The 24,322-nt window shown below is 43.2% G+C and overlaps 2 protein-coding genes across 8 annotated transcripts in view; one reads left to right on the top strand and one right to left on the bottom strand.

The window, feature by feature from the left end:
• Positions 1–11,544, top strand: part of map1aa (microtubule-associated protein 1Aa) — a 40,488-nt gene extending 28,944 nt beyond the window's left edge. The window contains exons 4-7 of the mRNA XM_023408410.2: positions 71–211; positions 325–7,324; positions 7,429–7,655; positions 8,537–11,544. Of these exons, the coding sequence (XP_023264178.2) occupies positions 71–211; positions 325–7,324; positions 7,429–7,655; positions 8,537–8,692 (7,524 nt within the window). The 3' untranslated portion in view covers positions 8,693–11,544. The remainder of the gene's footprint in view (positions 1–70; positions 212–324; positions 7,325–7,428; positions 7,656–8,536) is intronic.
• A 4,333-nt stretch (positions 11,545–15,877) lies between these two features.
• Positions 15,878–24,322, bottom strand: part of ppip5k1a (diphosphoinositol pentakisphosphate kinase 1a) — a 31,116-nt gene continuing 22,671 nt past the window's right edge. For 3 of the 7 annotated variants that reach the window (XM_023408395.2, XM_023408396.2, XM_023408398.2), the window contains 5 exons: positions 22,312–22,371; positions 21,403–21,582; positions 18,954–19,091; positions 18,741–18,854; positions 15,878–18,405 (listed from right to left, as the gene is read on the bottom strand). In XM_023408395.2, the coding sequence (XP_023264163.1) occupies positions 17,789–18,405; positions 18,741–18,854; positions 18,954–19,091; positions 21,403–21,582; positions 22,312–22,371 (1,109 nt within the window). In that variant the 3' untranslated portion in view covers positions 15,878–17,788. The remainder of the gene's footprint in view (positions 18,406–18,740; positions 18,855–18,953; positions 19,092–21,402; positions 21,583–22,311; positions 22,372–24,322) is intronic. The other 4 variants (XM_023408400.2, XM_087174550.1, XM_023408402.2 and 1 more) reach the window with 2 other exon arrangements.

The raw sequence follows: 24,322 nt of genomic DNA, 5'->3' as shown, positions 1-24,322 counted from the left end.
TGATAAGTTATTGAAGATTCATTATTATAAAGCATTAATTTTAGTGACTGTTATTCTCTACTCTACCTAGATCCGCTCTCTGATCACTGACCTTGCTGGGAATAAGTTGCTGATATTGAGTGGCCAGAGCTCTGAGCAGGGAGGTGACATCCTACTACAAGGTGGAGCCTTCACCTGGCAACATTTCTCTGACATCATATCCAACCCTCAAGTGAGCCGAACAAACTTTCTCTCCAAATACTTTGTTACAGTGCATGTGTATGGATCAAAGCACAGTTATTTTAGGTTGCTACTTAATTTTTTCCCCTTTTATTGCATTCCTAGGTAATTGAAGTCCTGTCCAGGGCCTCTTCAGAGCAGCCGTCCAGGCTTACTGTTTCCTGTCAGGGAGACGGGGGCTGGAGCTCCCTAGGCCAAAGCCAGGAGCAACAGCCACTCCAGAATCTTCTGGAATACCGCTTGAATCCCGAACCCCACCTCCCCGACATGGACGGAGTTGCAGAGTTCACCGAGTATGTATCAGAGACAGTGGATGTGCCATCATCCTTTGACCTTTTGGAGCCCCCAACCTCTGGAGGTTTTCTGAAGCTGTCCAAACCTTGCTGCTACATCTTCCCTGGAGGCAGGGGAGACTCTGCTTTGTTCGCCGTCAATGGGTTCAACATCCTGGTGGATGGAGGGTCTGACCGAAAGTCCTGCTTTTGGAAGCTGGTTCGTCACCTGGACAGGATTGACTCTGTTCTGCTCACACATATTGGGGCAGACAACCTCCCTGGCATCAATGGGTTGTTCCAGAGAAAGATTGCTGAGCAGGAGGAGGAGCGTAACCAAGGATCTGGCTCCAGCAGCAATGGTGACTGGATGAAGAATCTGATCTCTCCTGAGCTCGGAATCGTGTTCTTCAACGTCCCAGAGAAGCTTCGGACGCCGGAGTCCACTCTTAAAGTGAAGCGAAGCATTGAAGAAGCATCTCTTACACTGCAGTACCTCAACAAGCTTGGTATCACACCAGAGCCTCTTCACAGGGTAGTCAGCAACACCATTGAACCTATCACACTGTTCCACAAACTTGGTGTGGGAAAGTTAGATATGTATGTCTTAAACCCTGTAAAAGAAAGCAAAGAGATGCAGTTTCTAATGCAGAAATGGGCTGGAAACAGCAAAGCCAAGACAGGAATTATGATGCCCAATGGAAAAGAAGGAGAAATATCTGTTCCCTATTTGACATCAGTTACTGCTCTCATTGTTTGGATTCCTCACCGTCCATCAGAAAAGATAGTCAGGGTGCTGTTCCCAGGAAATGCACCCCAGAATAAAATCTTCGAGGGCCTCGAGAAACTGAAACACCTGGACTTTCTGCGATACCCAGTGGCTACCCAAAAAGACATATCATCTGGTGCACCACCTCCCATCATCAAACAGACTAAAATGAGATCAAGAACTGACAGCAAAGAGAGTCTCAAATCTTCACCCAAACCACACTCTAAAACAACCAAGAAAGAAGCTGGTGGGCAGGAGGAAGAGTCCAAAAGTGAGATTACTAAAGAAAATAAAGTTGAAAAGAAAGAGGAGAAAAAGCTCAAAAGTGAAAGTCTAAAAGCCACCAAACAACAGAAAAACAGTGAGGTGGCCCCTGTGGCAGACAAGACAGAGAAAAAGAAAATATCCAAGGAAAAAACTGCCAAGCAAGACAAAGCATCCAAGATGGATGAAAAGAAAGACAAAGAGAAGAAAGAAATTAAGAAAGAGAAAATAAAGAAAGATGAAAATATAAGAAAAGAAGAGAAAAAAGAAAGTAAAGCTAAAGACGATAAAAAGAAAGACTCAACTAAACCCGAGCTGAGAAAAATCACCAAACCTGACCTGAAACCATTTACCCCAGAAGTAAGAAAAACTCTGCACAAGGCCAAGACTCAGGCTAAGCCCAAAACAGACAAAACTAAAGCAGTCAAAGACGCAGCCAATGAGAAAATTCCAATTCCAAAGAACATCTCTGAAGAGGTCGCAGCAGCAGCTCTGGCCGACAGGTCTATTGTATCTTCCCCTGAGGACCTCACTGAGGACTTCGAGGCTCTAAAACAAGAAGAACTGTCCAAATTCAAGAGTGAACCTATTCAGAACGATGTGATATCTGGGCATTCAGTGTATACAGATACTAAAGTTTCTTCCTTGGTTTCCCCCGATGAAAAAGTTACATTCTCAGCCACTGAGATAAAATCAGCTTCACCCCAATCCCCTGTCAAACAGGTAGTAGACAATGAAGACAAGGGCGCAATAGAACAGGCTGCAGCCACTAAAAAGGATGCAAGTGATGGCTTTGACAAGAAGTACGAAGAAGAGAAAATGGAGAAATATGACAAATACCCAGTAAAGGATGACATAAAAGACAGATCAAAGAAGAGTGACAGCTCAGAGGAGGAGGGTGATGTAATTGAAAAAGCCGAACTTGAAGGAACAGAAGATGATGAGGTCCTGAAATATAAAACAGAGGAAATGAAAAAGGAAAAAAATGGAAAGGAGTGGGACACCAAGCCAGCTGAACAAAAACCTTTATCAACTGCAGCCCTATCTGGGCAAGCTGTAGCAGCCTCTGCCTCAGAGCAGTTCTCTTTCATCCAAGATGAGACGATTCCTGGTTACTCCGAGACCGAACAGACCATCTCTGATGAGGAAATCCACGAGGAAACAGAGGATAGGATCCCACAGCTGCGCTATGATGTAGGAACCTATGACATCTCTGTTCCTGACGTCCCTGGCACCTTTGACTCCATGCATGGTATCAAAGAAATGAAAAGCTCCACTGTGTCTGACGTTGCAGATGTCAAACCCAAAGCATTCATGGGAGTTCATGAGCCTGAGCTTGCACCTTACCCTGCCATCATAGCTGCTCCTCTTGCAGAGGAAGAGCACATCTCCTCAGCAACATCCATCACAGAATATGACAAACTGTCATCGTTTGCCACATCTGTAGCTGAGGACCAGTCAATAACCTCAGTTACAGCTCCTCAGACTGAGGAAGTTGGGAGGAACTCTCTCCTGCTTGACACCATCAACAGTATCCCCTTGCGTGCAGAGGCCGCACATGGAAAGGATTATCTCCACTCAGCAGGAACCATCTCACCCACCTCCTCTCTGGAGGATGACAAGTGTTTTAAGTCTCCTTCCTCTGATGAGTACCAACCACACATTCCTGAGATGGAGGGTGATACAAAGACCAAACCAGTCCATGAAGAAGAAGATGATGAGGAAGACGAGGATGAGGATCAAACCCCGAACGTTGACATCCCTCTGGGTAAACTCCAAGAGGGCTACGAACACGCAGCCTCCAAAATGCTCCAGGAAAAAGAGAAATCTCCCTCTGCCACTTTTTCTCCTCCTCCCTTTTCTACCATACAGCACTCTCCCACACAGGCTGTCAAAGAAAACCAGGCTCTCTTTAGCCCAGAGGGATTTAAGTTCGGTGCTGATATAAAGCTGGTTTCACCCCCTCCATCTTTCTCCCCTGGGTTAGAGTCCCACTCCAGGCAAGAGAGTGACGAAAGATGTGTAAGTCCAGATGACAGCACTATGAAACTGGCCTCACCCACACAGTCTGTGCCTACAAGCAGTGGTTACTCTCCAACAGAAGAGAAACAATTAAAGACAGAAGACAAAGATGAGGAAGTGACCAATGTTAAAGCTGACATCCAGAAAACAGAAAAATCAGTCACTATTTCAGACAGTACCTCCTTTATTGCACTTCCAGTTGACAAGACAGCACTTGAAGCATCTGAAGCATCTGAAGCATCTGAGGAATCTGAAGAAGACAATGAAGACGAAGAAGACTATTATGCCAAAAAGGATTTACAGCCTACCGTTAAGGCCAAACTTATGGAGGCAAAAGAGGGTTGCTTCTTGGATGACGACTTCACTTTTGAAGCAAAATCCGCAAAGACAGAAACAGAAGTCAAGGAATCAGACAAGACACAGGTGTCTTTTAGCACAGAGGTGAAACCAGAACCTCAGGTGACGTCCTCAGATGAAGATGGCGATGAGGATAAAAAAGGTGATGATTTTGCAAGCAGCACAGGGACTACGCCCTTATCGACAGATCAGAGCAAAGTAGACTTTAAAAATGACAGCGTTGAGAAAACTGATGTCTCTTCTAAAGAACCAGAGAAAAGCGTTCATTTCAGTCTTTATAATTTCCCAGAGAAGGAGGGAAAAGAAAAGGCCTTGTATATAAGACAAGACACACCCTATGTGCATGGCAAAACATTCTCTTACGGTGACATTTATGACAGCAAAACAAGCTCAATGGACTCTGATTCATATCGTCAGGAGTCCTTAGATAAGACGGAGAAGGACATCGCAAAGAGTGGAGTGGATTTGCAGAAACATGAGCCCCCCTCCCCAGGAACAGCCACAGAAAAGATGACAGAGAAAGAGGGATTTACTGCCTCTTATGGGAAAGAGACTTCCACCTTGTCATGGCTTGACTCCAAAAGCACTTCTGCCACACCCCCATTTGAAAAAGAGGTCAAAGAAAAGGAGACACTTGAATACAGCGCAGGTACCCGATTCCCTTCAGTGACTGATAGACCTGAGGCACTGTCCACTTCTTTATCAGAAAAAGACTCTCTCTCTTTTACAGGCACGACTGACAGTACAAAGCCCCAGACTTACTCTTCATTGGCAGCTTTTGATGTAGATAAACCTGCTGCCACAAGCTTCAGTGAGAAAGGAGCGTGTTTGGAGGTCGATATGCGCAAACTAACAGCAAGGGATGAGGAGGACTATGATGATGATGAAGTAGTTGATGAGGATGAGGAGGAGGATGAAGAAGAGGAGGAGGAGGAGGAGGATGAAGGTGCTATTGATTCTGATATGGAGAAAGGTGCCAAAGAGAAGTCTGAGAAGGAAGTAAAAAGTCCAATCAGTGAAATATTTGGCTCAAACAGGCCTGAATTTATGGTGTCTATGGCTGGATATGGCTTTAACAGTCAAGGGAAGCCAACTATGAAAGAAAGCATTTCAAGCTCACCCACAAAGGCTGAAGACGAAGCTAAGGTTGACTCCTCACCCTTCAGTGGAAAGCCAATGGATTTAGGGGCTACAGGTTTCTCTGGCTACTCCTCAGGGTTTGAATACTCATATGGAAGTGGTGAGAAAGACTCATTTTTATCAAGTCAGGCCCCAGACACAGGAAAAGAGGATTTCACTATAAAATCAACAGCAGACAGTTATTATCAGAATGACAGAGCTGATCCGGACTTTGAGAAACAGAAGACACCAGATCTTCTAAGTAAGAAGTCACTGGATACAAGCTTTCAGTACACGACCACAGCTGCCCCTGGGTACTCCTCCTCTTCGGCCTATAGCTACTCTTCCTCCACCTCAGGCTCGCTCTCCACCAGCCGTCAGTTCGGAGAGGAGCTGGAGACGCCTGCCTCTGCCGAGCCTCTCTTTGAATACTCTTCCTTCAAAGATGAACACTCGCTGGTCATGGATTCTCCCTTTTCCAGCTCTGCTGGCGTCAAAGATGACTATCTGGAAGTGTCTGAAAAACAAATCACCGCTACAACCACAGCTGAGTCCACCTCCAGTTTAGCACGCTTCTCACCCCTCAGCCCATTCGAAGAGGTCAAATCTTTCCCCTCACTCTCATCCACTGGCTTTGCTGAGGACAAGAAGGAGCATACAACCTCATTAGCCGGAGTTACAGACAAAGGTCCTCAATCTGACTGTTTCTATAAGCCTGAATGGTCTGAAGCATCCAAACTCGACACAGCTGTTGGGTTTGGGGCCTTAGCAGGGCCGTTCTCTCAAGCAGAACTCTCCAAGGACAAAGAGGCAGCCAGCGCTGCTCTGTTTGGTGTCACTTCCTCACCACGCCCAGACATAGAAGGCAAACATTATTTTGAGGAGACTGACAGCAGTGAGGAAGAGGATGAGGAGGCTTACATGCGCGAGATGACTCGGAGATCTCCTTCCAGTGGCCTGGCAGGTAATCTCTTATTTTCTGACAAGCCTGTTGCTCCAGCTGCCACTGACAAGACAGGTGGTATACTCCCCGATATTCTTGGCTCCTACATGCCCTCACCTCTCCAGGCAAGCAAACCAGATACAGCCAACGGACCCACAGAGGTCAGCACAAGCTCCACCCTCCCTACTGGAGCAGCAGCCAGCGGTGCAGCTTCAGGCCCAGCCAAGGTAGAGTCCAGAGAGGGAGCAGCAAGTTACAGGGGCTCCTATGAGTGGGAGATACCAAAGCCCCAGATGGGGATGGTGCCTGGAGACTCCCCTCCTCATTATCGTCATGATGATGAATTTGAAGAGGAGTGTGAGATGGAGCCAGAGCACCCTGCCCGTCCACTTTCACTCTCTTCAACTGACAAGCCCTTCCGCTCACCGTTCTACGCTGAAGAGTGCAGCCGAGGAGGGCAGGATGACGATGATGATGACAGTGACCAGGATTTTGCTGGTGATGCACCCATGGGCGCCGCCTCCTCTTATACCAGCCGCACCTCTCCAGGATATTCTTCCTCTGAGTACAGACAGCGCAAAGAGGACCTCTCACCTTCCTTCATCAACCCCTCTATGCGGCACCTATCCAGCGATGAGGATGATGAGGAGCAAGGACGCAGAAGTGACCAATCGCAGGAAGGCGATGACCATGAGCTGTCAGTCAAGAGAAGGGCTCACAAACAGCCTCATCACCACCACCCTCACAGCAGAGATAGCAGCTCTTTGCACCAAGCTGGTGGCATGTCGGCAGGGCTGGGTTTGGCCACAGAGGACACACCACCCACCTCCGTCAGTGAGTCTCTTGGCTCTCAGTCAGACTCTGATGTGATTCCAGGCACTGAGGAATACCCTTCAGTCACTGGTGAAGGTAACATGGACTCAGACGAGGACGCAGATTACATGCCTGTAGATAAATTATCTGCCACGGGAGGAGGCAGCCATCACTCCACCAGGAGGAGCCATGACCCTCCTCCTGCTCCCATGATGGACCCCTACCCTCACCCCCCACGCCCAGACGTTTGCATGGTGGATCCTGACTCTTTGGATAATGGCTCAGTTAAGAAAGAGCCAAAAGCAAAGGGCCTGAAGAAAACCACAGGGAAAACCAAATCAGCATCCCCAGCTAGGCGCAAGAAGTCTCCCATGCCTGTAAAACAGACAGCGTCTCCTCGCAGTGCCTCGCTGAAGAAGAAGGAGGCAGACAAGAGCTCACGTATGTCTCGTCTGTCAGATGGACAAGGCTCCAAAGATGATGACCTCTCCCGGTCAAGCTATAACCCTGGCAAGGGTTTGACTAATGGTGTCAAGAGCAGCTCAGGTGAGCAGAATTCACTAAAAAGAGGATCATGAAAGCTTTTTGTTGATTTTGTAAGATAAATGTTTTTGCATGAAGTGAGAATGTGTTTTCATTCCCCCTCTCAGGGTCCCAGAAGTCTGGCTCTGCAGCTGCTCCTGGCCTTCCTATTTATGTGGACTTGGCCTACATTCCCAATCACTGCAGTGCCAAGAACGTGGACCAAGAGTTTTTCAAACGCATTCGCTCCGCCTATTACGTGGTAAGCGGGAATGACGCAGCAAGTGGCGAACCAAGTCGAGGAGTCCTTGATGCACTGTTGGATGGCAAAGCTCAGTGGGGATCAAACCTACAGGTAACATTTCCAGACCTACTTAACCTCAACACTGAGGTTCATTTGTATTGTAAAATAATCTTATTTATGCAGTGTCTCACGGTTTTAAATTGCCTCCTGTAATGTGGAAAAAGTTGTCAAAAGTTGTTATGTTTTATGTGCCTTCTTTGTCTCATTGTTCACACATAAGGAATACAATTTTTGCCAGTTGCTGCTCCAAAATACCATCAAACAAAATACTTTCTTACACATGCAGCCCCAAAGATTTGCCAAGCTAATTCATCACTTTTCCTACAAATCATGCTCCATGTACTGTATAGGAAAGAGTTGCTCAAACCATTCTTCAACAGACTACAATACAGACATAAACAGTCTAAGGCAACTTACTGAAGATGGTATGAGTTTCAAAAGCTGTCTAAAATAAAGAAAGTAGAAATGAATTAGAAGTCAAAGTAATCACTAAGAGTTCATAACAAACAGTTAACATTAACACCACACAGTTGACGGAATAGCTAATATTCTTAAAGGTGGAAGCAAAAGTGGCACTAAACACTAAGAACTCCAGATGATTCAAGATAGTCAGGACAGAGCAAGCTAAGTTATTAAGCTAGCAGCCCAAGACACTTTATTAGTTAGCGGTTTTGCTACAGCACAAGGGCATAAAGACATGTACACTTCTAAACATAGTTAAATTTCACTAAATCTAAAATATATCTGTGCATTATAAGATTACCAACACCTGGACAAAGCCTTGGACTGCTGTGTTTCTCCTCATCCTCTCCTATCCTTTAACAGCTTCACAAATGTCTACCCTGTGCGCCCCCCATGTCACGCCCCTCCCTGCACTTCTCCCCTCAGCTGTGTCAGCCGTGACACTTCCTGATCTCTTCTGTTCCTTTCAGGTGACGCTGATCCCCACCCACGACACGGAAGTGACCCGCGACTGGTACCAGCAGACGCACGAGAGGCAGCAGGAGCTCAACATCATGGTCCTGGCCTCCAGCAGCACCGTTGTCATGCAGGACGAGTCTTTTCCAGCTTGCAAGATCGAGTTTTAAGATCCTTGTTTCCTTTCTCCCTCCTCCTGGCCTCCCCCGGTGTAGATCTGTTTTTAATTGCTCCTCTCTATAGCCTGATATACAAATCTGTCCCTGCTTTGCGTGATCGTTTTGGCCGAGAACAGAAACAGATCTGTATGACTGTCTATTTTTTCTAGATTTTTATTCATTTATAAGCTTGTCGTGGCTATCACCATTTGTATTACAAAGGTAGTTTTCTGACAACTGTTTGTCCCTCCACTACATTATTATTATTATTATTATTATTATTCAGTCACATGAAAGGAAGAATGCAGTTTTTCTGTCTTTTGACTTGTTTTTTTCCCAGCCCCTGTCAAACAATAACTTCTTTGTTTATTAGCTGAGACAACATGCCCGTTGTATTAAAAGAAAAAAGAAAAAAAAAAATGAAAAAGCAGGTAACGAGCAGTTTCTGTAAATTGTCACGCAAGAAACTGTTTCAAAGCTGATGCTTGGTTGCTCATCTTCTAATTGGCTTAAATCAAAGCACAAGTTGGCGCACCTTAAAGCAAAAGTACAAAATGATTTTCTTCCACGGGATCTCAGACATGAAGCCTTTCACAATACAGCTGATCATAAGAACATTATACTGATAGAAAATCGTTAACTGTGATCAGTTTTATTTTACTTCCCCTATAGTTCCCCTTTCTGTCTCTCTTCTAAAACAATGACAGTCCCAGTGTTGAACTTTGTGCCTCCTACTGACATAGTGAGATAGAAAATGTTTAAGTAGATCCCAGCAGTCCTTTCAATGTCTTTTGAGTATATTTGCTGTGGAATAGGGACGACCATATTCAAAAATCTGTATTGTAGTGAAATATGATATTTCTACAGTTCTCTCAAAGTGAAAATCAATCGTTACAGTACGAATTTCTCAGTGGCTGTTATTTCTTACAGTGAATTTGATGAATAAGTTTCTCTCTATAATTGTTTCTGTAGTCTTTGATGTATTTTTTCTGTGTATTTCAAGTTAACATATCGTGGCAGGGGATCATTAGGAGAGATTTAGGCAGAGGCGGTGACGCCAGTACAAAATCATCATCCTGCTCTTTAGATTCTGTTTTTATCTTTACACACAGAACAGCACTGTGTTCAACACTCATTAGAAAAAAAGGAGACAAACCTCATATCAGTTGTTGTGTCTAAAAGGTCTTTATACAAAAGCTGTGCTAAAGAACGAAGAATGTATTCCACTTCAACAATAGAAACATGTGGTTGCGAGGAGAGATTGTGCTTGCCTGGTGTAAGAAGATGTGGGCTGGTTTGATTGGTGGTTAGACTGTCACCCACATGTGCCTTTCTGTCCTGCTGTGCTGGAAGGGAAAAGAAATGTGTGTTCGCTGTAGAAATTTAAGGTATTCTGGTGTGCGGTACATTCATGGCTCTGTGGCAGAGGTTCAGTCGAGCTGGTTTCCTCTGTTGTTGTGAGGTTCTTTTGTCGGTGAGAACATCAGTGCACAAAAAAGGTCCGGGTTGTACATATTGAGAGTAAAATGGCACTTTTAAAAACACCAACTCAGTACTTCAGCCATTGTGATTTCGATTTCCTGGAGCTGCCAGTCATAGAAGCACAAAGTAACCAGTGTGCGAGACCTAAAGCAGTTTTTGCAGTTTTAAAATTTCGCAACACAAAATTTATAATTACAGTATTTGCACTGAAACCTGTGCTATTATTTCTTTCTGGTTTCTTTTACTTAAAGTTTGTCATGAGTTTGCAAAATTGTTTTTAGCCACAATCACCTCAACTTGCATCATGTTTCTAAACTGTCATTTAATCAGCAATTTTCTTTACTATCAGTGGACGTTTTTAAGTAACACTTTATCAACTTAATATTACACGTAGATGTGTTTTAATTTGATATTGATGATTTTATATTTTGATAGGTTTTCAGTAATTTAATAGATTTTTAACCAGGAACAAAACCAATTATCTAACTAATTCCAGGACCAACAAACCTCACCCGGGTTGCTATTTTATGATCCACAATAAAAATCCAGATGTTCCTCTGTATATTTTATTTCCGCAACTTACCTAGAGATAAATGTACAACAGATGCCCGTACATAAAGGCGATGGCTCTTTAAAGAAGAGCAGAGGGCTGCAGGGAGCGGAGCCCAAATCTCAGGGGCTCCAGCTGATTTGAATGTGAAGATGCAGATTACCTTTACGTTCTCCGTGGAGAGGACTTTGATCTCCTGGTTGCCTTGGTTACCGTGCATCATGTGGTACATCTGACTCATCTGTCACACTCGCAGCAACAACCGTACTTTGGCCTGCAATACATCCCAACTCTGTGCAGGGAAGAAAACTTTGTGTGAGGATTTAAACCACCATAGTTTCTTTCCTTGGATGACAGGATACCGTTTGACAAACATTATGATTTCTGTCTGCAGATTACAATGTTGTCAGTGTGATGAACAAGTAACAGTATCTGCCACACTGAGGCGAGATTGATGTTGAGTAAAGGTTCCTAATTCCTGCTTAACTAAAAAGATCATTAACATTAACAGCTTCTTTGATGAAACAGGGTCAACCCACTGTGCTGCCCAGTCAGTCAATGACAGTGTAATCTGCATTCCTATTAAATACTACATCACTGTAAAGGCTATTAATAATAACAATATCAACACTACTCACAAAACCCAGACTGCCAGACATGAGGGACTCAGGTCACTCATGTCAATTCATTTTTATCTGTAGAGGACTTCCTATTATTCACACTTTTTTCCAGACAAAGCTTAATATACACACACACACACACACACACATCACACACATAGCTGCTGCATTTTCGTATTGTGCAAAAAAAAAAGAAAAGAAAAAAAAGAAAATATCTGTGGCATTCAGACTCGTCTGCCGTGAAACAAATCATCATAAGGACCGTTGGTTTCCAGTGAGCCCTGCTTGTACGTGCATGTGTACCTTTTGAATTCTCCTGTATTGTAATAGCTGAAGAAAAACTGACTTAACATAGAAATGCTATTTTAAAAGATGTATATTCAAGAAGCTAAGCTGTCTGGTACTGAAGAGGCACATGTAACCTGGCCTGTGCTGTGCTGTAAAGAAAGCCTTGTGATCGTTTTATTTCCTCCTTTCTGCTTCATGGTTCTACTTTCATCTCCTGTTTTAAGTGCAATATTCTCTTTATCTCTCTTTAAATGCTTAAAAAGGTAAAATAGAAAACAGGTTTATTGTTAAAAGGGAAAGTGTGGTGAAGACCAATAAAAATGTCATTTACTGAAGAAAAATGTCTCCCTCTTCTTGTTGTGTAATATCATTACATCACATGTATGTAAACTGCTGCAAATTGTTAGCTTAATATAAAGGTCACTGCTTTCAAACCTTTTTAGTTTATAACCCTTTGTAGTCATGCAACACCTACCTGAAAAATCCTCCTCAGTTTGTCTGTCTATGTGCCGTTTGACCAAAGGGTGATGTCATACTGTAATAGTATTTAGAGGCCTGACCTAGCATTTCTAAAACAAGACCAATACAACAGCCACACTAGCATCTTTAGCATGTTGACATTTGATATTTGTGGGTATGTGATCATAGACCAGAGAACAGAACAAATGTAAATGTCGACCTGATGATGGCGCTAGATAGAAGTCAGTGGATGACCAAGATTTCATGACAATCCAACCAGTATTTGATATTTCACTCAAAATCACAAATGTGAACTTCATGGTGCCAAGGTCCGTAGGATTTATCCCCCGAGAACCATGAATGTCTGTACACAATTTAATGGCAATCCATCCAAAAGCTGTTGCGATATTTTAGACTAGACCAAAGTGGTGAGTGACAGGCTGAGGTTGCCATAGAGCTGTGCTGTGTGATAGCATGGTTAAAAATAAATAAATAAATAAATAAAGATAAAAATAAAATCAGAAAAATATACGAAATTATTTCTCTTCTCTTCTTGTGAATCATCTCATGACCCAACAGACTGATCTTCTCACCCATTGGGGGGTCCCGAACCACATGTTGGGAACCACTAATTGAGGCTTCGTAGACACCAGTTTTCCTCCTTCACAGCCTCAGAGTGTAAGGATGATGAAATCCAGTTGGGGGTGAACCCAGACATGGGAACAGTGTGGGCTTTGTCTTGATTGTGTCAAACCCCTTTTTAAGAGTCTGAGAATCCACAGACGGACATGAGCCGTTTGTCATGCAAAACAAGCCGAACAGAGGCAGCAGTGATTTGTGGAGCATCAGCTCCAGGTTTTTGTTGTCAGATTGAGAAGCCCGGACACTGTTTGGTCTTTGTGAAGCTGATACTGTGCTGGAGGAAGAAGCGGGCTGACAATCAGGACAATCACCTCTGTGAGAAGCTGCTGAATGGATGCTGCAATGACATCACCTCCAGAGTCACATGATCAGGGAGGAGTGCAGCAGGAAAAACACATGGGACAGTTTCCCTTTTCTTCAGAGGTGGATTTTATGCTCCTTTATACCTCTAGTCATTCTACTAGTTACTTTGCCAATTCAAATTATTAATACAATAAAGCAGTTACAATTAGCCCAACTTTTATCAGCTGCAATGAAATAACACATTAATGCATCCACAGTTCCACTGACATAGAAATCAAGTTAAATAACTTTTTGTTTACATTAAACTTGTGCAATATGGTGCATTGTTACAGATTTAACTACTCAACAGTACATAAAGTAGTAAAATTGCTTCTTACACAGTAATGCCTCAGCATTAATTATCTAATGATACATTAACATGCTACTCATAAAATAATAACCTCTTGCTGACAGAGTGATTTTGACTTTTGATACTTTAAGCACAGTTTGCTGATAAAGTTTCTTTGCTTTAACTGCAGGAATGTAGGACCTTCACTAGTATTAGAATATTTATATCATTATTAATACCTCTACACAGTTGATAAGTCATCACTAAAGGAATATCGACATATTCTACAAAAACCTTTTTTAATAAAAAGGTACTGTGTTAGCGATCGTCACTGACACTAGATCACCTGCATCTCAGACCAAAACAAACGCCTCCCCTCCCTTCAAGTTCTCAGTCAGCAAGGTGTTTCATAACAACCTCATAGCCAGGTGAAAGCTGCCATCAAACTCACAAAGAGAAGCAAAATTGAATAAAGTTACCCTGTGTACACCAGAGCCAACAAAATGAATCCAGAAACAGCCGTTAACCTATGCTAGCATTGGCGTGATATGCTCCACAGTAGTGCCTAGCATTAAGCTAACTAGCGATAGCAACATTTGCCGAACACATCCGTAACAGCAAGATAGCTAACGTTGTCATGCTTTCTGTAGCCGTTTATTAATTAAAACAGACATTTAACATTATGTAGCACCGAGTTACTTACACGTGGAGAAGAAACACCAGTTGTGAGTGAAGTTGTAGCTCTTTAGCAGCTGGGCCGGCTGGACAAATGACACTGAGGGAGCTGGCAAAGACACAGAGCCGGTAAAAACTCTAAAAACGTTATGGATGTGTTGACGGTCCACCGGCCGGCTCTGGTCTTATTTCTTTCTTTGAAGGAAGCCTGAAAAAAAAGTGGCTTCTTCAGTGGAGGAAATCCTGGAAGGTCGCTTTCACCTGAAGGCTTCATGAACTGTGTGCTGCATGAATCTCACCTGTAGGCGGTGTCTGTGTGGGGAGGACCAATGGTTTAACAGGAGGGACTCACATGCACTAACATGCACCGCCCCTATCCCTGATAATAATAATAAAAAATAATACAAAAAAAAATTCTGATTTTTCAAACTAAACAAGTAATCAACATTATAAATCTGTCATACAATTTGATACCAATTTTCAGGGTTTGACAGTTTAATACTCAGCTACAGTACGAACATATACTGGTCAGTACTGCAGTACTTGTACTCTTTACTCCACTACGTTTATCTGACAGCTGCAGTTACTGGTCACGGTGCACATCTTCCATTCATCATAAACTCATAAAATCTCACCCTTCCCTTCTCGGCCCAGCTTGAACATCACTCACTGCACAGCGCTGACCTTCACAGTGACAGCACTCACACTGTGATACTGCTGACTCCAGGTGTCTGGACACATCTACCTGACTTCAAAGGTAATTTACCTGCTGAGATCTGTGAATCACCAGGGAGAATTACATCCCTGTTGACTTCCTTTACTGCAGTGATTACCAGTTGATGTACCCCCACAGCCATGTTTTTCATTTTTCTTTTAGCAACAACTTCAAAGACCAGATAACTCCAGATGGACATTTTTCCCCAGAACATCATGAAAAAAAAAACCCCCTACATTTGTGATACATGGTACAGCTGTTGGGCTCACACACAGTCAGCACAGGTGTGAAGAAAGCACATTGTGGATCTAACCAAAGCCATTTTATCCAACAGGCTGAAATATCACACATGAAATGTGAGAGCATTTCAGTTCACAAAGTAGTCAGGAGAGAGTGGCTGCACGGTCTTTATTGGATTGCTAACCAGTCCATTAGACCATTCATCCTCTCAATGATTAAAAGGTGGATCTCTGAGCAGGTTTCAAAGGGTCAGTTCACCTAAATTACAAGAGAACATTTTATCAGCTCTAGTGGTATTGAGCCATATCATATACAATGATTTTAGTTTGATTTGTCCAGGTTTTGAGAGCCATTTCTGAGACATCTGCCTTCACTCACAAACTATGGAGGTTAATGGAATCTGGTTAAATGTACTTTGAAAGAAAAAAAAAACCCAGCAGTAATGTGTCTCTGTTATGTTGGACAATCTACAGAACATGATTTGAATTGTTTTCATTGGGACTATTCCTTTAAGAGTAACCTCACACAAGTCCTCCCAAGTGCTGCCGGACCCTGTGACACAAACTGGCTAAAAAATAAACTCTTTCCTTATATACAATCTTTAGCATATAGAACAGCTGTAAAATGTATTATCTGAATTTGATCCATTCAATCCATTAAGAGTGGAGTCCCAAGTCTGGAAGAGCAGTATGAGTAAATTAAGCTTTGCCATTCATGTATCCATTCCCTGAAAATCTCGTCTTTGCTGACCTCTGGTGGTTATGCATCTCACCTTGTAGCAGTGATGTACAGGTGTCCTCCAGGACACTGTGACATCACTTCGTCGGTTTGTTTACAGGTGCAACAGAGCACACTTCCCAACACAACCAGCAGTGATCAGTCAGAACACAATCAGACTGGTGTAATTTTTTTATCTGTACACACAGACAGGACAACAGGTCAGAGTTTCACCAACTCACAGTTGTGTTTTGCACCTCTACAGTACATTGCAATGTAATATGAAATCCCACTGATTACACACAGAATTGCACATCAGTGTACTCATCTACCTGAATTGCTTCTCAAGCATGTGTGCACCCTCTCCCCGTACAGACACAAACACACCTGCTACATTAATGCTTGCCACAATAAAAGCACATTGAATGTAAAATGCCCCTCCCGTTTGTTCAGTGATAAAATGAGAGATTAGCTTTCAGAATTTTCCCACATCATGAGGTGATTTTACAAAAAATATACATTAGCTATGGTACAATTAAATATCTAATGTGTGGCTATTAAAAATACCAGACATTTCTTTTCAAGATGCAATTTCAAAATAAATATTTTCTCTCTATTTTTTCCTATTGATTATATTAAATCTTCAATGAGGCTTAAGGACTTTGGCAGTAAGCAGTGCACACACGGTTTTACCTGGAGATTACTTACATTTTAAACTTAGACTTTTTACTGGCAGCAATGAAGATTCATTCATTCAGCTTTTGTTTTCTTAAATCACCAATGCAGGTACTGAACATGTAGCACCACAGAAGCTCAGCAAAAGATAGACTCTGGCGTATGATAAAGAACAGAAGAGCTACTGATTGTATTTTCTGTCAGTTTTTCTGTCGTGTGCTGCAAGTCATTTCCTGTGTTTCTCATAAAAGCGGCGGGTCTATACGTCACTGTATCCTGTAACAGACATGGAAAACAGGAAAGCTTTTGCTCATATAGCAATGATAAGGTGTCGCCGCCCCAGCGCCAGGAAACATGCCCTGATACCCGTCACTTAACTGTGATAGATGATATGAAAATTGGTAATACGAAGGCTAAAACTTCAGCACTGCAGCTGACCAAGAGTAAGGGCTGAATGTAAGAAAGATGAGAGACAGAAAAGAACACAATTTAAAGCCCCATTAATCAATATCTTTATGGTTCTAATGAATCAACTGAACATGTGAAAACCCAAACAGAATTACCAGCAACTCCAAATATCTATGTAGCTTTTTTTTTTAGCATCTTTTAGCTCTATTGGTTTTACAGCACATTTCATGTCTGGTTAAGACTCAATATTCTCCTCTACCCCTGTTAAATCCACAGTGCACTACCTGCCCGGCACAAAATGGTAGACAGACAATGTTAGCAACGAGCTGGTGAATTTAGTGAAACATCCAGCAGCAGCTAAAATGGCAGATATTTTTCTCAGGAGTTGGTGGGGAGCGGAGATTGGACTTACATTCATCAGGTGTACACAATTAACACTCCAGTAGGAGTGATAATTGCCCAGAATCTGCTACCTACTTTATAAGTTGGTAAATTGTCAGGGCTGTGGAACTCTTAGTTTGTTTTGGAGATTTCCTGCCCCCTAGTGGCCAAATATTGATTAATGCAGCTTTAAGGAAAGGGCTTGTGCAACAGCATATAAGCAACAGTAACAAGAGAGTTGTTTAATTTAAACTTAACAATAACCCTTCACCTTGCAACGAGTGGCTTCCTACATCTTTACAGATAGATGGACTGAACCAGTGGACTGTCAGAGGAGGCTCAGCGGTGTCACTGGTGTGTCACCAGTGTGCTTTTTCAAAGGCAACAAACAGCACGTATGGCATCATCATATGATTCTCCAACACAGGGCCTAGTGTGAGGATCAGCTGCCTGTAATTACTCAACACACAGTCATCAAGCTGGAGGAGAGGGGAGGTCTGATTGGCTGTAGCTCAGTACAATGCCTCACTGCTCATGATTGACAACAAAGATGATGATGCCTGTAAAGTTACAGGTGTAACCACAGTAGTTTCTGACAGAGCTGTTGTTCTGTAGTTTCCATGCCCTATGGCTCTGCTGTGTGAGTCGCTCCAACCTCCAGAGGCGTCTCAGGATGGGGGAGGCTTTCTGGACTGTCCATCCATAACTCCAAGGACTCCTGGGTGTCGAAAAACTCGTCAGGTCCCTCTGGAGACTGAGGCGTCTGAGAGCTAGAACCTGCCTCGCTGCTGCTCTCTCTGAGCTCCAGCAGCACAGGCAGAGAGCCTGGGAGGCAGTAACCCTCCATCCGACCCAGAGCGAGCTCAGCTAATGAAGAGCAGGGCGGCCTCAGGCCAGGATCTGAAATAGGAAGATCCACAGCAGCAGAGGCCACCTCTGTCCCCTCCTGCATGTGTTCAGGATTATCTGGCTGGTGACCAGCAACATCATCTTCCTCTGGTGAGTTATTTGGAGTCAGAGGGACCTCAGTTGGGTTTAAAACTGCAGGGCAAGTTAGGTCGAGGATTTGTGACCCAGTGGCAGGCGCTGGCTGAGAGGAAATGTTTTGAGAGGAGTGAGTTTCCTCACTGCTCTGAGGGGTGAGGGAGATCTTATCGCTGAAACTGAAGCGTGGGGAAGTGTCAGCTGTGGTAGGAGAAGACGGCCCAGCACTGGACACTGTGCTGGATGGACCGCTGCTGTCTGCAGAGACAGAAAACAAACCCATAGAGGCACTTTGAGAGGAAATAAGAATATAGAACTAAATAGAAAAAAAAGACACAAAGATGGATCAATTAATGAAGTTTCATTTGCAAAAATCAAAAAAAAGTGGTGTGTGTGTGTGTTGGTTCTCTGGGTTCTGCAGATGACAGACAGAAGGATCAGAGACTAAACTGTGAAGTCATTTTAAAACAGGCTGTAATGGACAACTTGTCTGCCATAAATAACCCACAGACTTCTGAAACTGAGACAGCCGAGGGAGGCCAACCTAGAAACGTCAAATCTTGGTGTGAACGAGGAGCTGCTGCGATACTCACACCAAGGAGGTCTGTCAGAACGAGATCTGAGAGAGATGGAAGAAGAGAGGACTCTCTGAGGGATGTACGAGTCCACTGATGGCTGGTTGTGTGTGTCAAACATGGCTGACAGAGCTGCAGGGATTAAAAAAAAAAAAAGAGCACAGGTCAAGTCAAGTGGTGATGCTTGTGATGTTTATAAATAATAACATGAAATCTGTGTTTGTTTCTGACCTCTGGTAGTCCTGGTATGTGGGTCCCCTGCACTCTCGCACACTCCGGTGAGGAACTCGTTGACCTGTTTTAGTGACAGCGAGTTATGCAGCGTTTCCAGAGGGTAGATGGAGGGCACCATGGAGCAGCCTTCAAAGCCTGTGGCAGAGGAGAGACATGATGCCCGCAGGCACATCAGCCTTCAGTTAGACCAGGCAGTCAGAAGAGGAGCAGGCAGAACCACTTCAGCTGACACCTGACACCACCGCACCAATGCCACCCATAAACTACACCTCAACACGGCGCTCTGAAATCCTGCTCCTGTTTCTGATTGAGACCTAACCCGCTGTCAACTCCTGCCAGCCTCAACGGTTTGTTTCCACGCAGGCAAGTTGCAAAAACCATGCTGAACGCCAAAACAACACGATACCATATCAAACTGTAACGAGTCTACAGATCCCGAAAAGTCTGACTCCATTTGCGAAAGCAAGCAGATCTAAAAAAAACAAAAAACAAAAAAAAAAGAAACTAAAAAAAAAAAACAAAAACCGTAATGTCTGCCTTTCTGGTCAGACCCAACACACACAGGCTGCAGCTCTAACAGCAGCACACAGCGGTCAAAGCCGTCCAGACTGCAGCTCAGGTCCAGCACACGTTATCAGTTCATCCACTGTTAGTTTCATAACCAAGCCGCATTTCACCAGAGCCGTTCACAATCACAAAGCGTCAAACCACAGCTTGCCTCGACTGTTGAAAACCCCAACAGAGGATGTTTTTACAGTGTTCTTCTGCACTGGGTGCGAGTACGCCACGTGTACAGCAAACAAGCAGGAATCACATGCTGGTTAAGGTCAGGAAAGAGGGAAACTGAACTGGCATTCAAACTGAACTCAAACACAGCAGCTGATTCCAAATGCAGTTGAATGCAATGTGGATTAATACCAGAGTCCATGTCTGTATGAAATACAGGTGTCGGCTAGTGATGACATGTTGTCTGCTTAAAGCTGGAAAAAATCATTCATCTTTAGCCGAGACATCTTGATGCCACGGCAACCTGTTTGTGTTGCTTAAGCATGTAAATATTCATGTCACAACCCACTGCAAATATGACACTATATGCAATTATGTTGATGTTTGAACAGCGTGAGGAGAAATGTGCAGATTATGTATGTGTCCATTTCACTTCTGATGTATACCGTCAATAGATGTGCGTATACCTGAGTTTTATTGTCTTATTTCAAATGCACAAAACCTCTCAATGTCGTCTAAACACAAGCAGTTGTACAAGAATTTTGCCTGAACAGAATACAGTCTAAAATTAAAAAGACGTCTTGATTTAGATCAGGCTATGAGTCCGACTGAATGCATGGCGAATGCTTTTGATACCTGGATGTTTGATACTTGTTTCTACAGACACATTTCAGTCTGCACTCTAAACAATACTGAGGTTTGAAGCCCAACCCAGACTATGTGTGACGAAAAGGACAATGAAGCTCAGTTTTTTGCTGCTGTGTGCCAGATGTCGGCTTTGTGATCACTGCAGTATGTCGGTGAGTGTGAATACTCACCCATTTTCTTTATTACTTTTTGTTTAACTGATTATTGTTTGTTTCCTTTGTGATCATTATATTTCCTGCCATGATATTTAAAGGGCCTCAAACCCTAAAAATGAAACCGTGGTCTGTTGTATTAGAAACGCTTCAAGCACTGTATTTATAAAATACCACAGAAGTAAAGTGACATGTTTCTTTATAAAAACAAAAAGATCTCATTTGCCAGTAACAATTAAATTATGGATTAGTGATGAAACAATAGATCTATTTTGATCATTGATTAATTGAAGGAATTTTTTGAGACTGAGTGTTAGAATTTTCCTGATTCCATCTGTTCAAATGGGAATATTCAAGAGTTTACTTAGTTTAGTGATTGTAAACAGAATATCTTTGGGTTTGGACTGTTGGTCAGACAAAACAAAACATCTGAAGATGTCAGCTTTGGCCCTGGAAAACTGTCACTGTGATTTTTACTTATCTTCTGTCATTTTACCAACCAAACAATTCGTTGAGGAAATAAGAGATTACACGATAATTATTGTATGTAAGGACTAATAATTAGTTACAGCTCTACTTTGATATATTTCATAAGTTCCAAGAATCTATGATCCTTCAAAAGAAAAAAAATTGAATTACAGACTCAGAGTTTACAGATTAAAGGGCGGAAAAGCAACTGATACTGCAGAGGGGAAGGATAAAAGTTGCTTATAGCTGCATAAATGTCCCAAAAATCCCAAACAGCTCACACGACTCTAGCTTGCAATCTGCATAACCACAGAGACAGGCAAGCATGCAGAGACATCAAGAGGCAAAGCATGAGAGTCAACCACAGAACAAGCACAGTCCCAACTAAACCGTGAGCAGTGGTTGGACAGGGCGTGAGGCTGGGGGTATGGAGGGCGGGGCCAGGGGCTGACCGTAGAGGTACTCTAGGGGGTCCTGGCCGGAGATGAGCCAGTTTCGGAAGAGGCGGAGGTGGTAGGAGCACTGGTGGAGGTGGTGGGCCAGCGCCCCGTCCAGAGAGAGGTGGCGGCCCAGGCTGAGGTCGGTGGAGAAACGCCTCAACAACTGGGCCACATGGTGCTCCTCCAAGGGCTCTGAGGAAGAAGAGGGAGAGCAAGGAAGGACAGCGCAGTGGAGGAGGAAGAGGAGGAAGAGGAGCAGTACAAAAGACATGAAATGATAGGATATAAGCTAGCAAGAGGGGATAGAGAGAAGGACTGAAGTATGATACAGAGGAGAGCTTGGAGAAAAAGGGAAGGATACAGCAAAGAGGAAAGAGGAGGGAGGAGAAGTGTAGTGTGTGTGTGTGTGTGTGTGTGTGTGTGTGTGTGTGTATGAAGGTCGTTCATTGTTGGAAATGAAAGAGGCAGCCAACAGCTAATCCTGGCTGCCAAACAGCCAAAGATCAGAAAAAGCGGCAAATCATCTCAAGCAACTTTCTGTGGTGAGAAATCATCTCGCACTTCAGCAAAGCTCAGAACACAAAAAAACATCATGTTGCTCCTCTGCAGTATCTCAACATTTCTTTAACAATCCATAAACTATCCAAAATAACATTGATCCAATTCATAATGACAACTCACAAAGGAGCAAGTGTGGTACAGGACATTTACAGGAAGCAGTATAACCCAAAATTAAGAACAGTCTCGCAGCCACCTCTCCACAGAAACACAGCAGAAGCAGTTAAATCATGTGCAGATAAATCTTGTGTCCACATTCACTAACAATCTGGACCACTGATGTCAACGTATAACGCTGTTTACACAAAGCTGCAGCTGGACATTTGGTGCAACACAAAACTGAATCAATGGGGGCCGTCGTACCTGTCGCAGTGCACCAGAGAGGTGGAGCCACTGCTATGGTGGATGTGTCATCTTGTGTTCCTGTGGTGGATGATATATGTAAGACAAAAACATACCAATATAGTGTGGAAGTTCATGGTATCATCTTAACAGGAAGTGTTCATCTTGTGGGGTAATTTGAATTTTCTAAACGTGTACTGAGTGAAATCTGACTGCCGCACGCACACCTCACAGCTGTGGCTGATAGATCGACTCTCATAGAAACTTGCCACCAAAACACCTGGTGAACGCTGAATCAACTTTTACAGCAGTGATTAAGAAAAAAAGACCAAAAAGACAAATCTCTTCATATGCACACGAAACGATTCAAATTTGCTCTTCAACCCAAAAGCAAAGATGTGAGAAGATTTACAAAAGCTGACTGACCACTACTCGTCTCCTTAATCCATTTACACCGGCTGCTTTTTTACCAGATAGAGTAGAAGGACAGAAACGTAACGCATGCTGCTACAATCACGCCTCAATGTCTATTCGTCTCAAAAAAAAATAAATAAAAAAATAGCAAAGTAGGGACATTCACTTGTGGCCGCAAACAGTCATTATACTTCATCATTAATAATTGAATATTTTCCCCTTTTCAAATCTTGAACACACTGAACAACAGCACTGACAACATTGAAAAAGCATGTGTGTGCGCTTATGATTTAAAACAAAACTGACCGATGTTTCTTTCATGACAGACACAGGAGATGGGATGAGCAATGCTTTAACCCTTCCCAAGTTTGTCAGTACGAGCTGATCCTGGTTCAGTCAGCTGTGATGTAACAGTACTCCACATAACAAAAGGCAGCCCATATAAAAACAAAATAATAGTAATTACAGGTGAACATGACCGAGGGAGAGTCATGAAGTCAGAGGAAACAGGAGAAGGGTTAAACATTCATGTGCTGTTGGTGGCGTTTTAACAATGAGCTCAATTCACATCCTCTACAATGATGGCAACAGGTGTGTGCTTTAGGTAATTACTTTGAACACATGCACACGCGCACACACGCGGACACACGCGCACACACATCTATCCACTGGAAAAAGAAAAAAAAAAACTGAATTATTGGGTGATGGTGACCAATTTACAAACTGTATGCAGGATGTTAAACAGGGTTCCCACCCTTGGCTCAGTACACGGATCCATTATAAGACTCTTTACCTTGTTCTGCGTTTTTTTGACCACAACAACACTGAGGGAGGGATGAAACTTTAAAGGTTTAAAAAGGGAATGATGAATCTGTTTGCTATCCCGCTCCAAAAAGAGACAGTGAGGTATATGTGACACAGGGAGGATTACTCAGACTGTGAAAACAATTGTATAATCTTGTAATGTAACAAAGAGACACTACAGAGTTATGTAGGATCCAGTGTCTTTGCAGCTTGATGGATTAAGCAGCAGGATCTCTCAGGCTCTGCTGCTTCACTTCTGAACCGCCTTTGTCTTTTCCAAGTCTCCAAACTTTTTGGAAGTGCAACAGTTAATTAAAGCACCCCTGTAATAAATCAGGGTTTTTGAAAAATCTTTGATGTTGACCTTGACAAATGAGTTTTCAACTGGCCCTGTACCGTTATCTGATATCTGACTTTAAACAGAAAAACACCACCATTAAAGCAGAGGCCAAAAGCCAAAAAGCATTGGTCTCAGAATAAAGTTCTTCTTTAGACTACAAGTGTTTTGACGTCTCAACACCATTGCCCTTCTCCATGCACCTTGGAAAAAGTTCTGGCTGTGCCAGAAACACCTATTCTGCATAAACATTACAAGGAGACGCAAAGCCCAGAGTCATGACTTGATTACTGACCCAAATCGCCTCTATGGGACCAGAACAGGGATTTCTTCAATGTTCAGTCAGACAAATGTTGAATATTATTAACTACCAAGTGAGTTAGTTAAACTGTAATCAGTGTCTTCTGATAAAAGTGGAGGTTGGGTCACACATATACCCGACACAGAAGTCGGCTTCCCCCTGGAGAAATTGGGTTT

Source organism: Seriola lalandi, unplaced genomic scaffold, assembly GCF_002814215.2.
Source record: "Seriola lalandi dorsalis isolate HSWRI2012SDOR001 ecotype SW California unplaced genomic scaffold, Sedor1 jcf7180002054361, whole genome shotgun sequence".
NCBI classification, from domain to species: Eukaryota; Metazoa; Chordata; class Actinopteri; order Carangiformes; family Carangidae; genus Seriola; species Seriola lalandi.
This window is presented reverse-complemented; position numbering and strand designations above follow the sequence as displayed.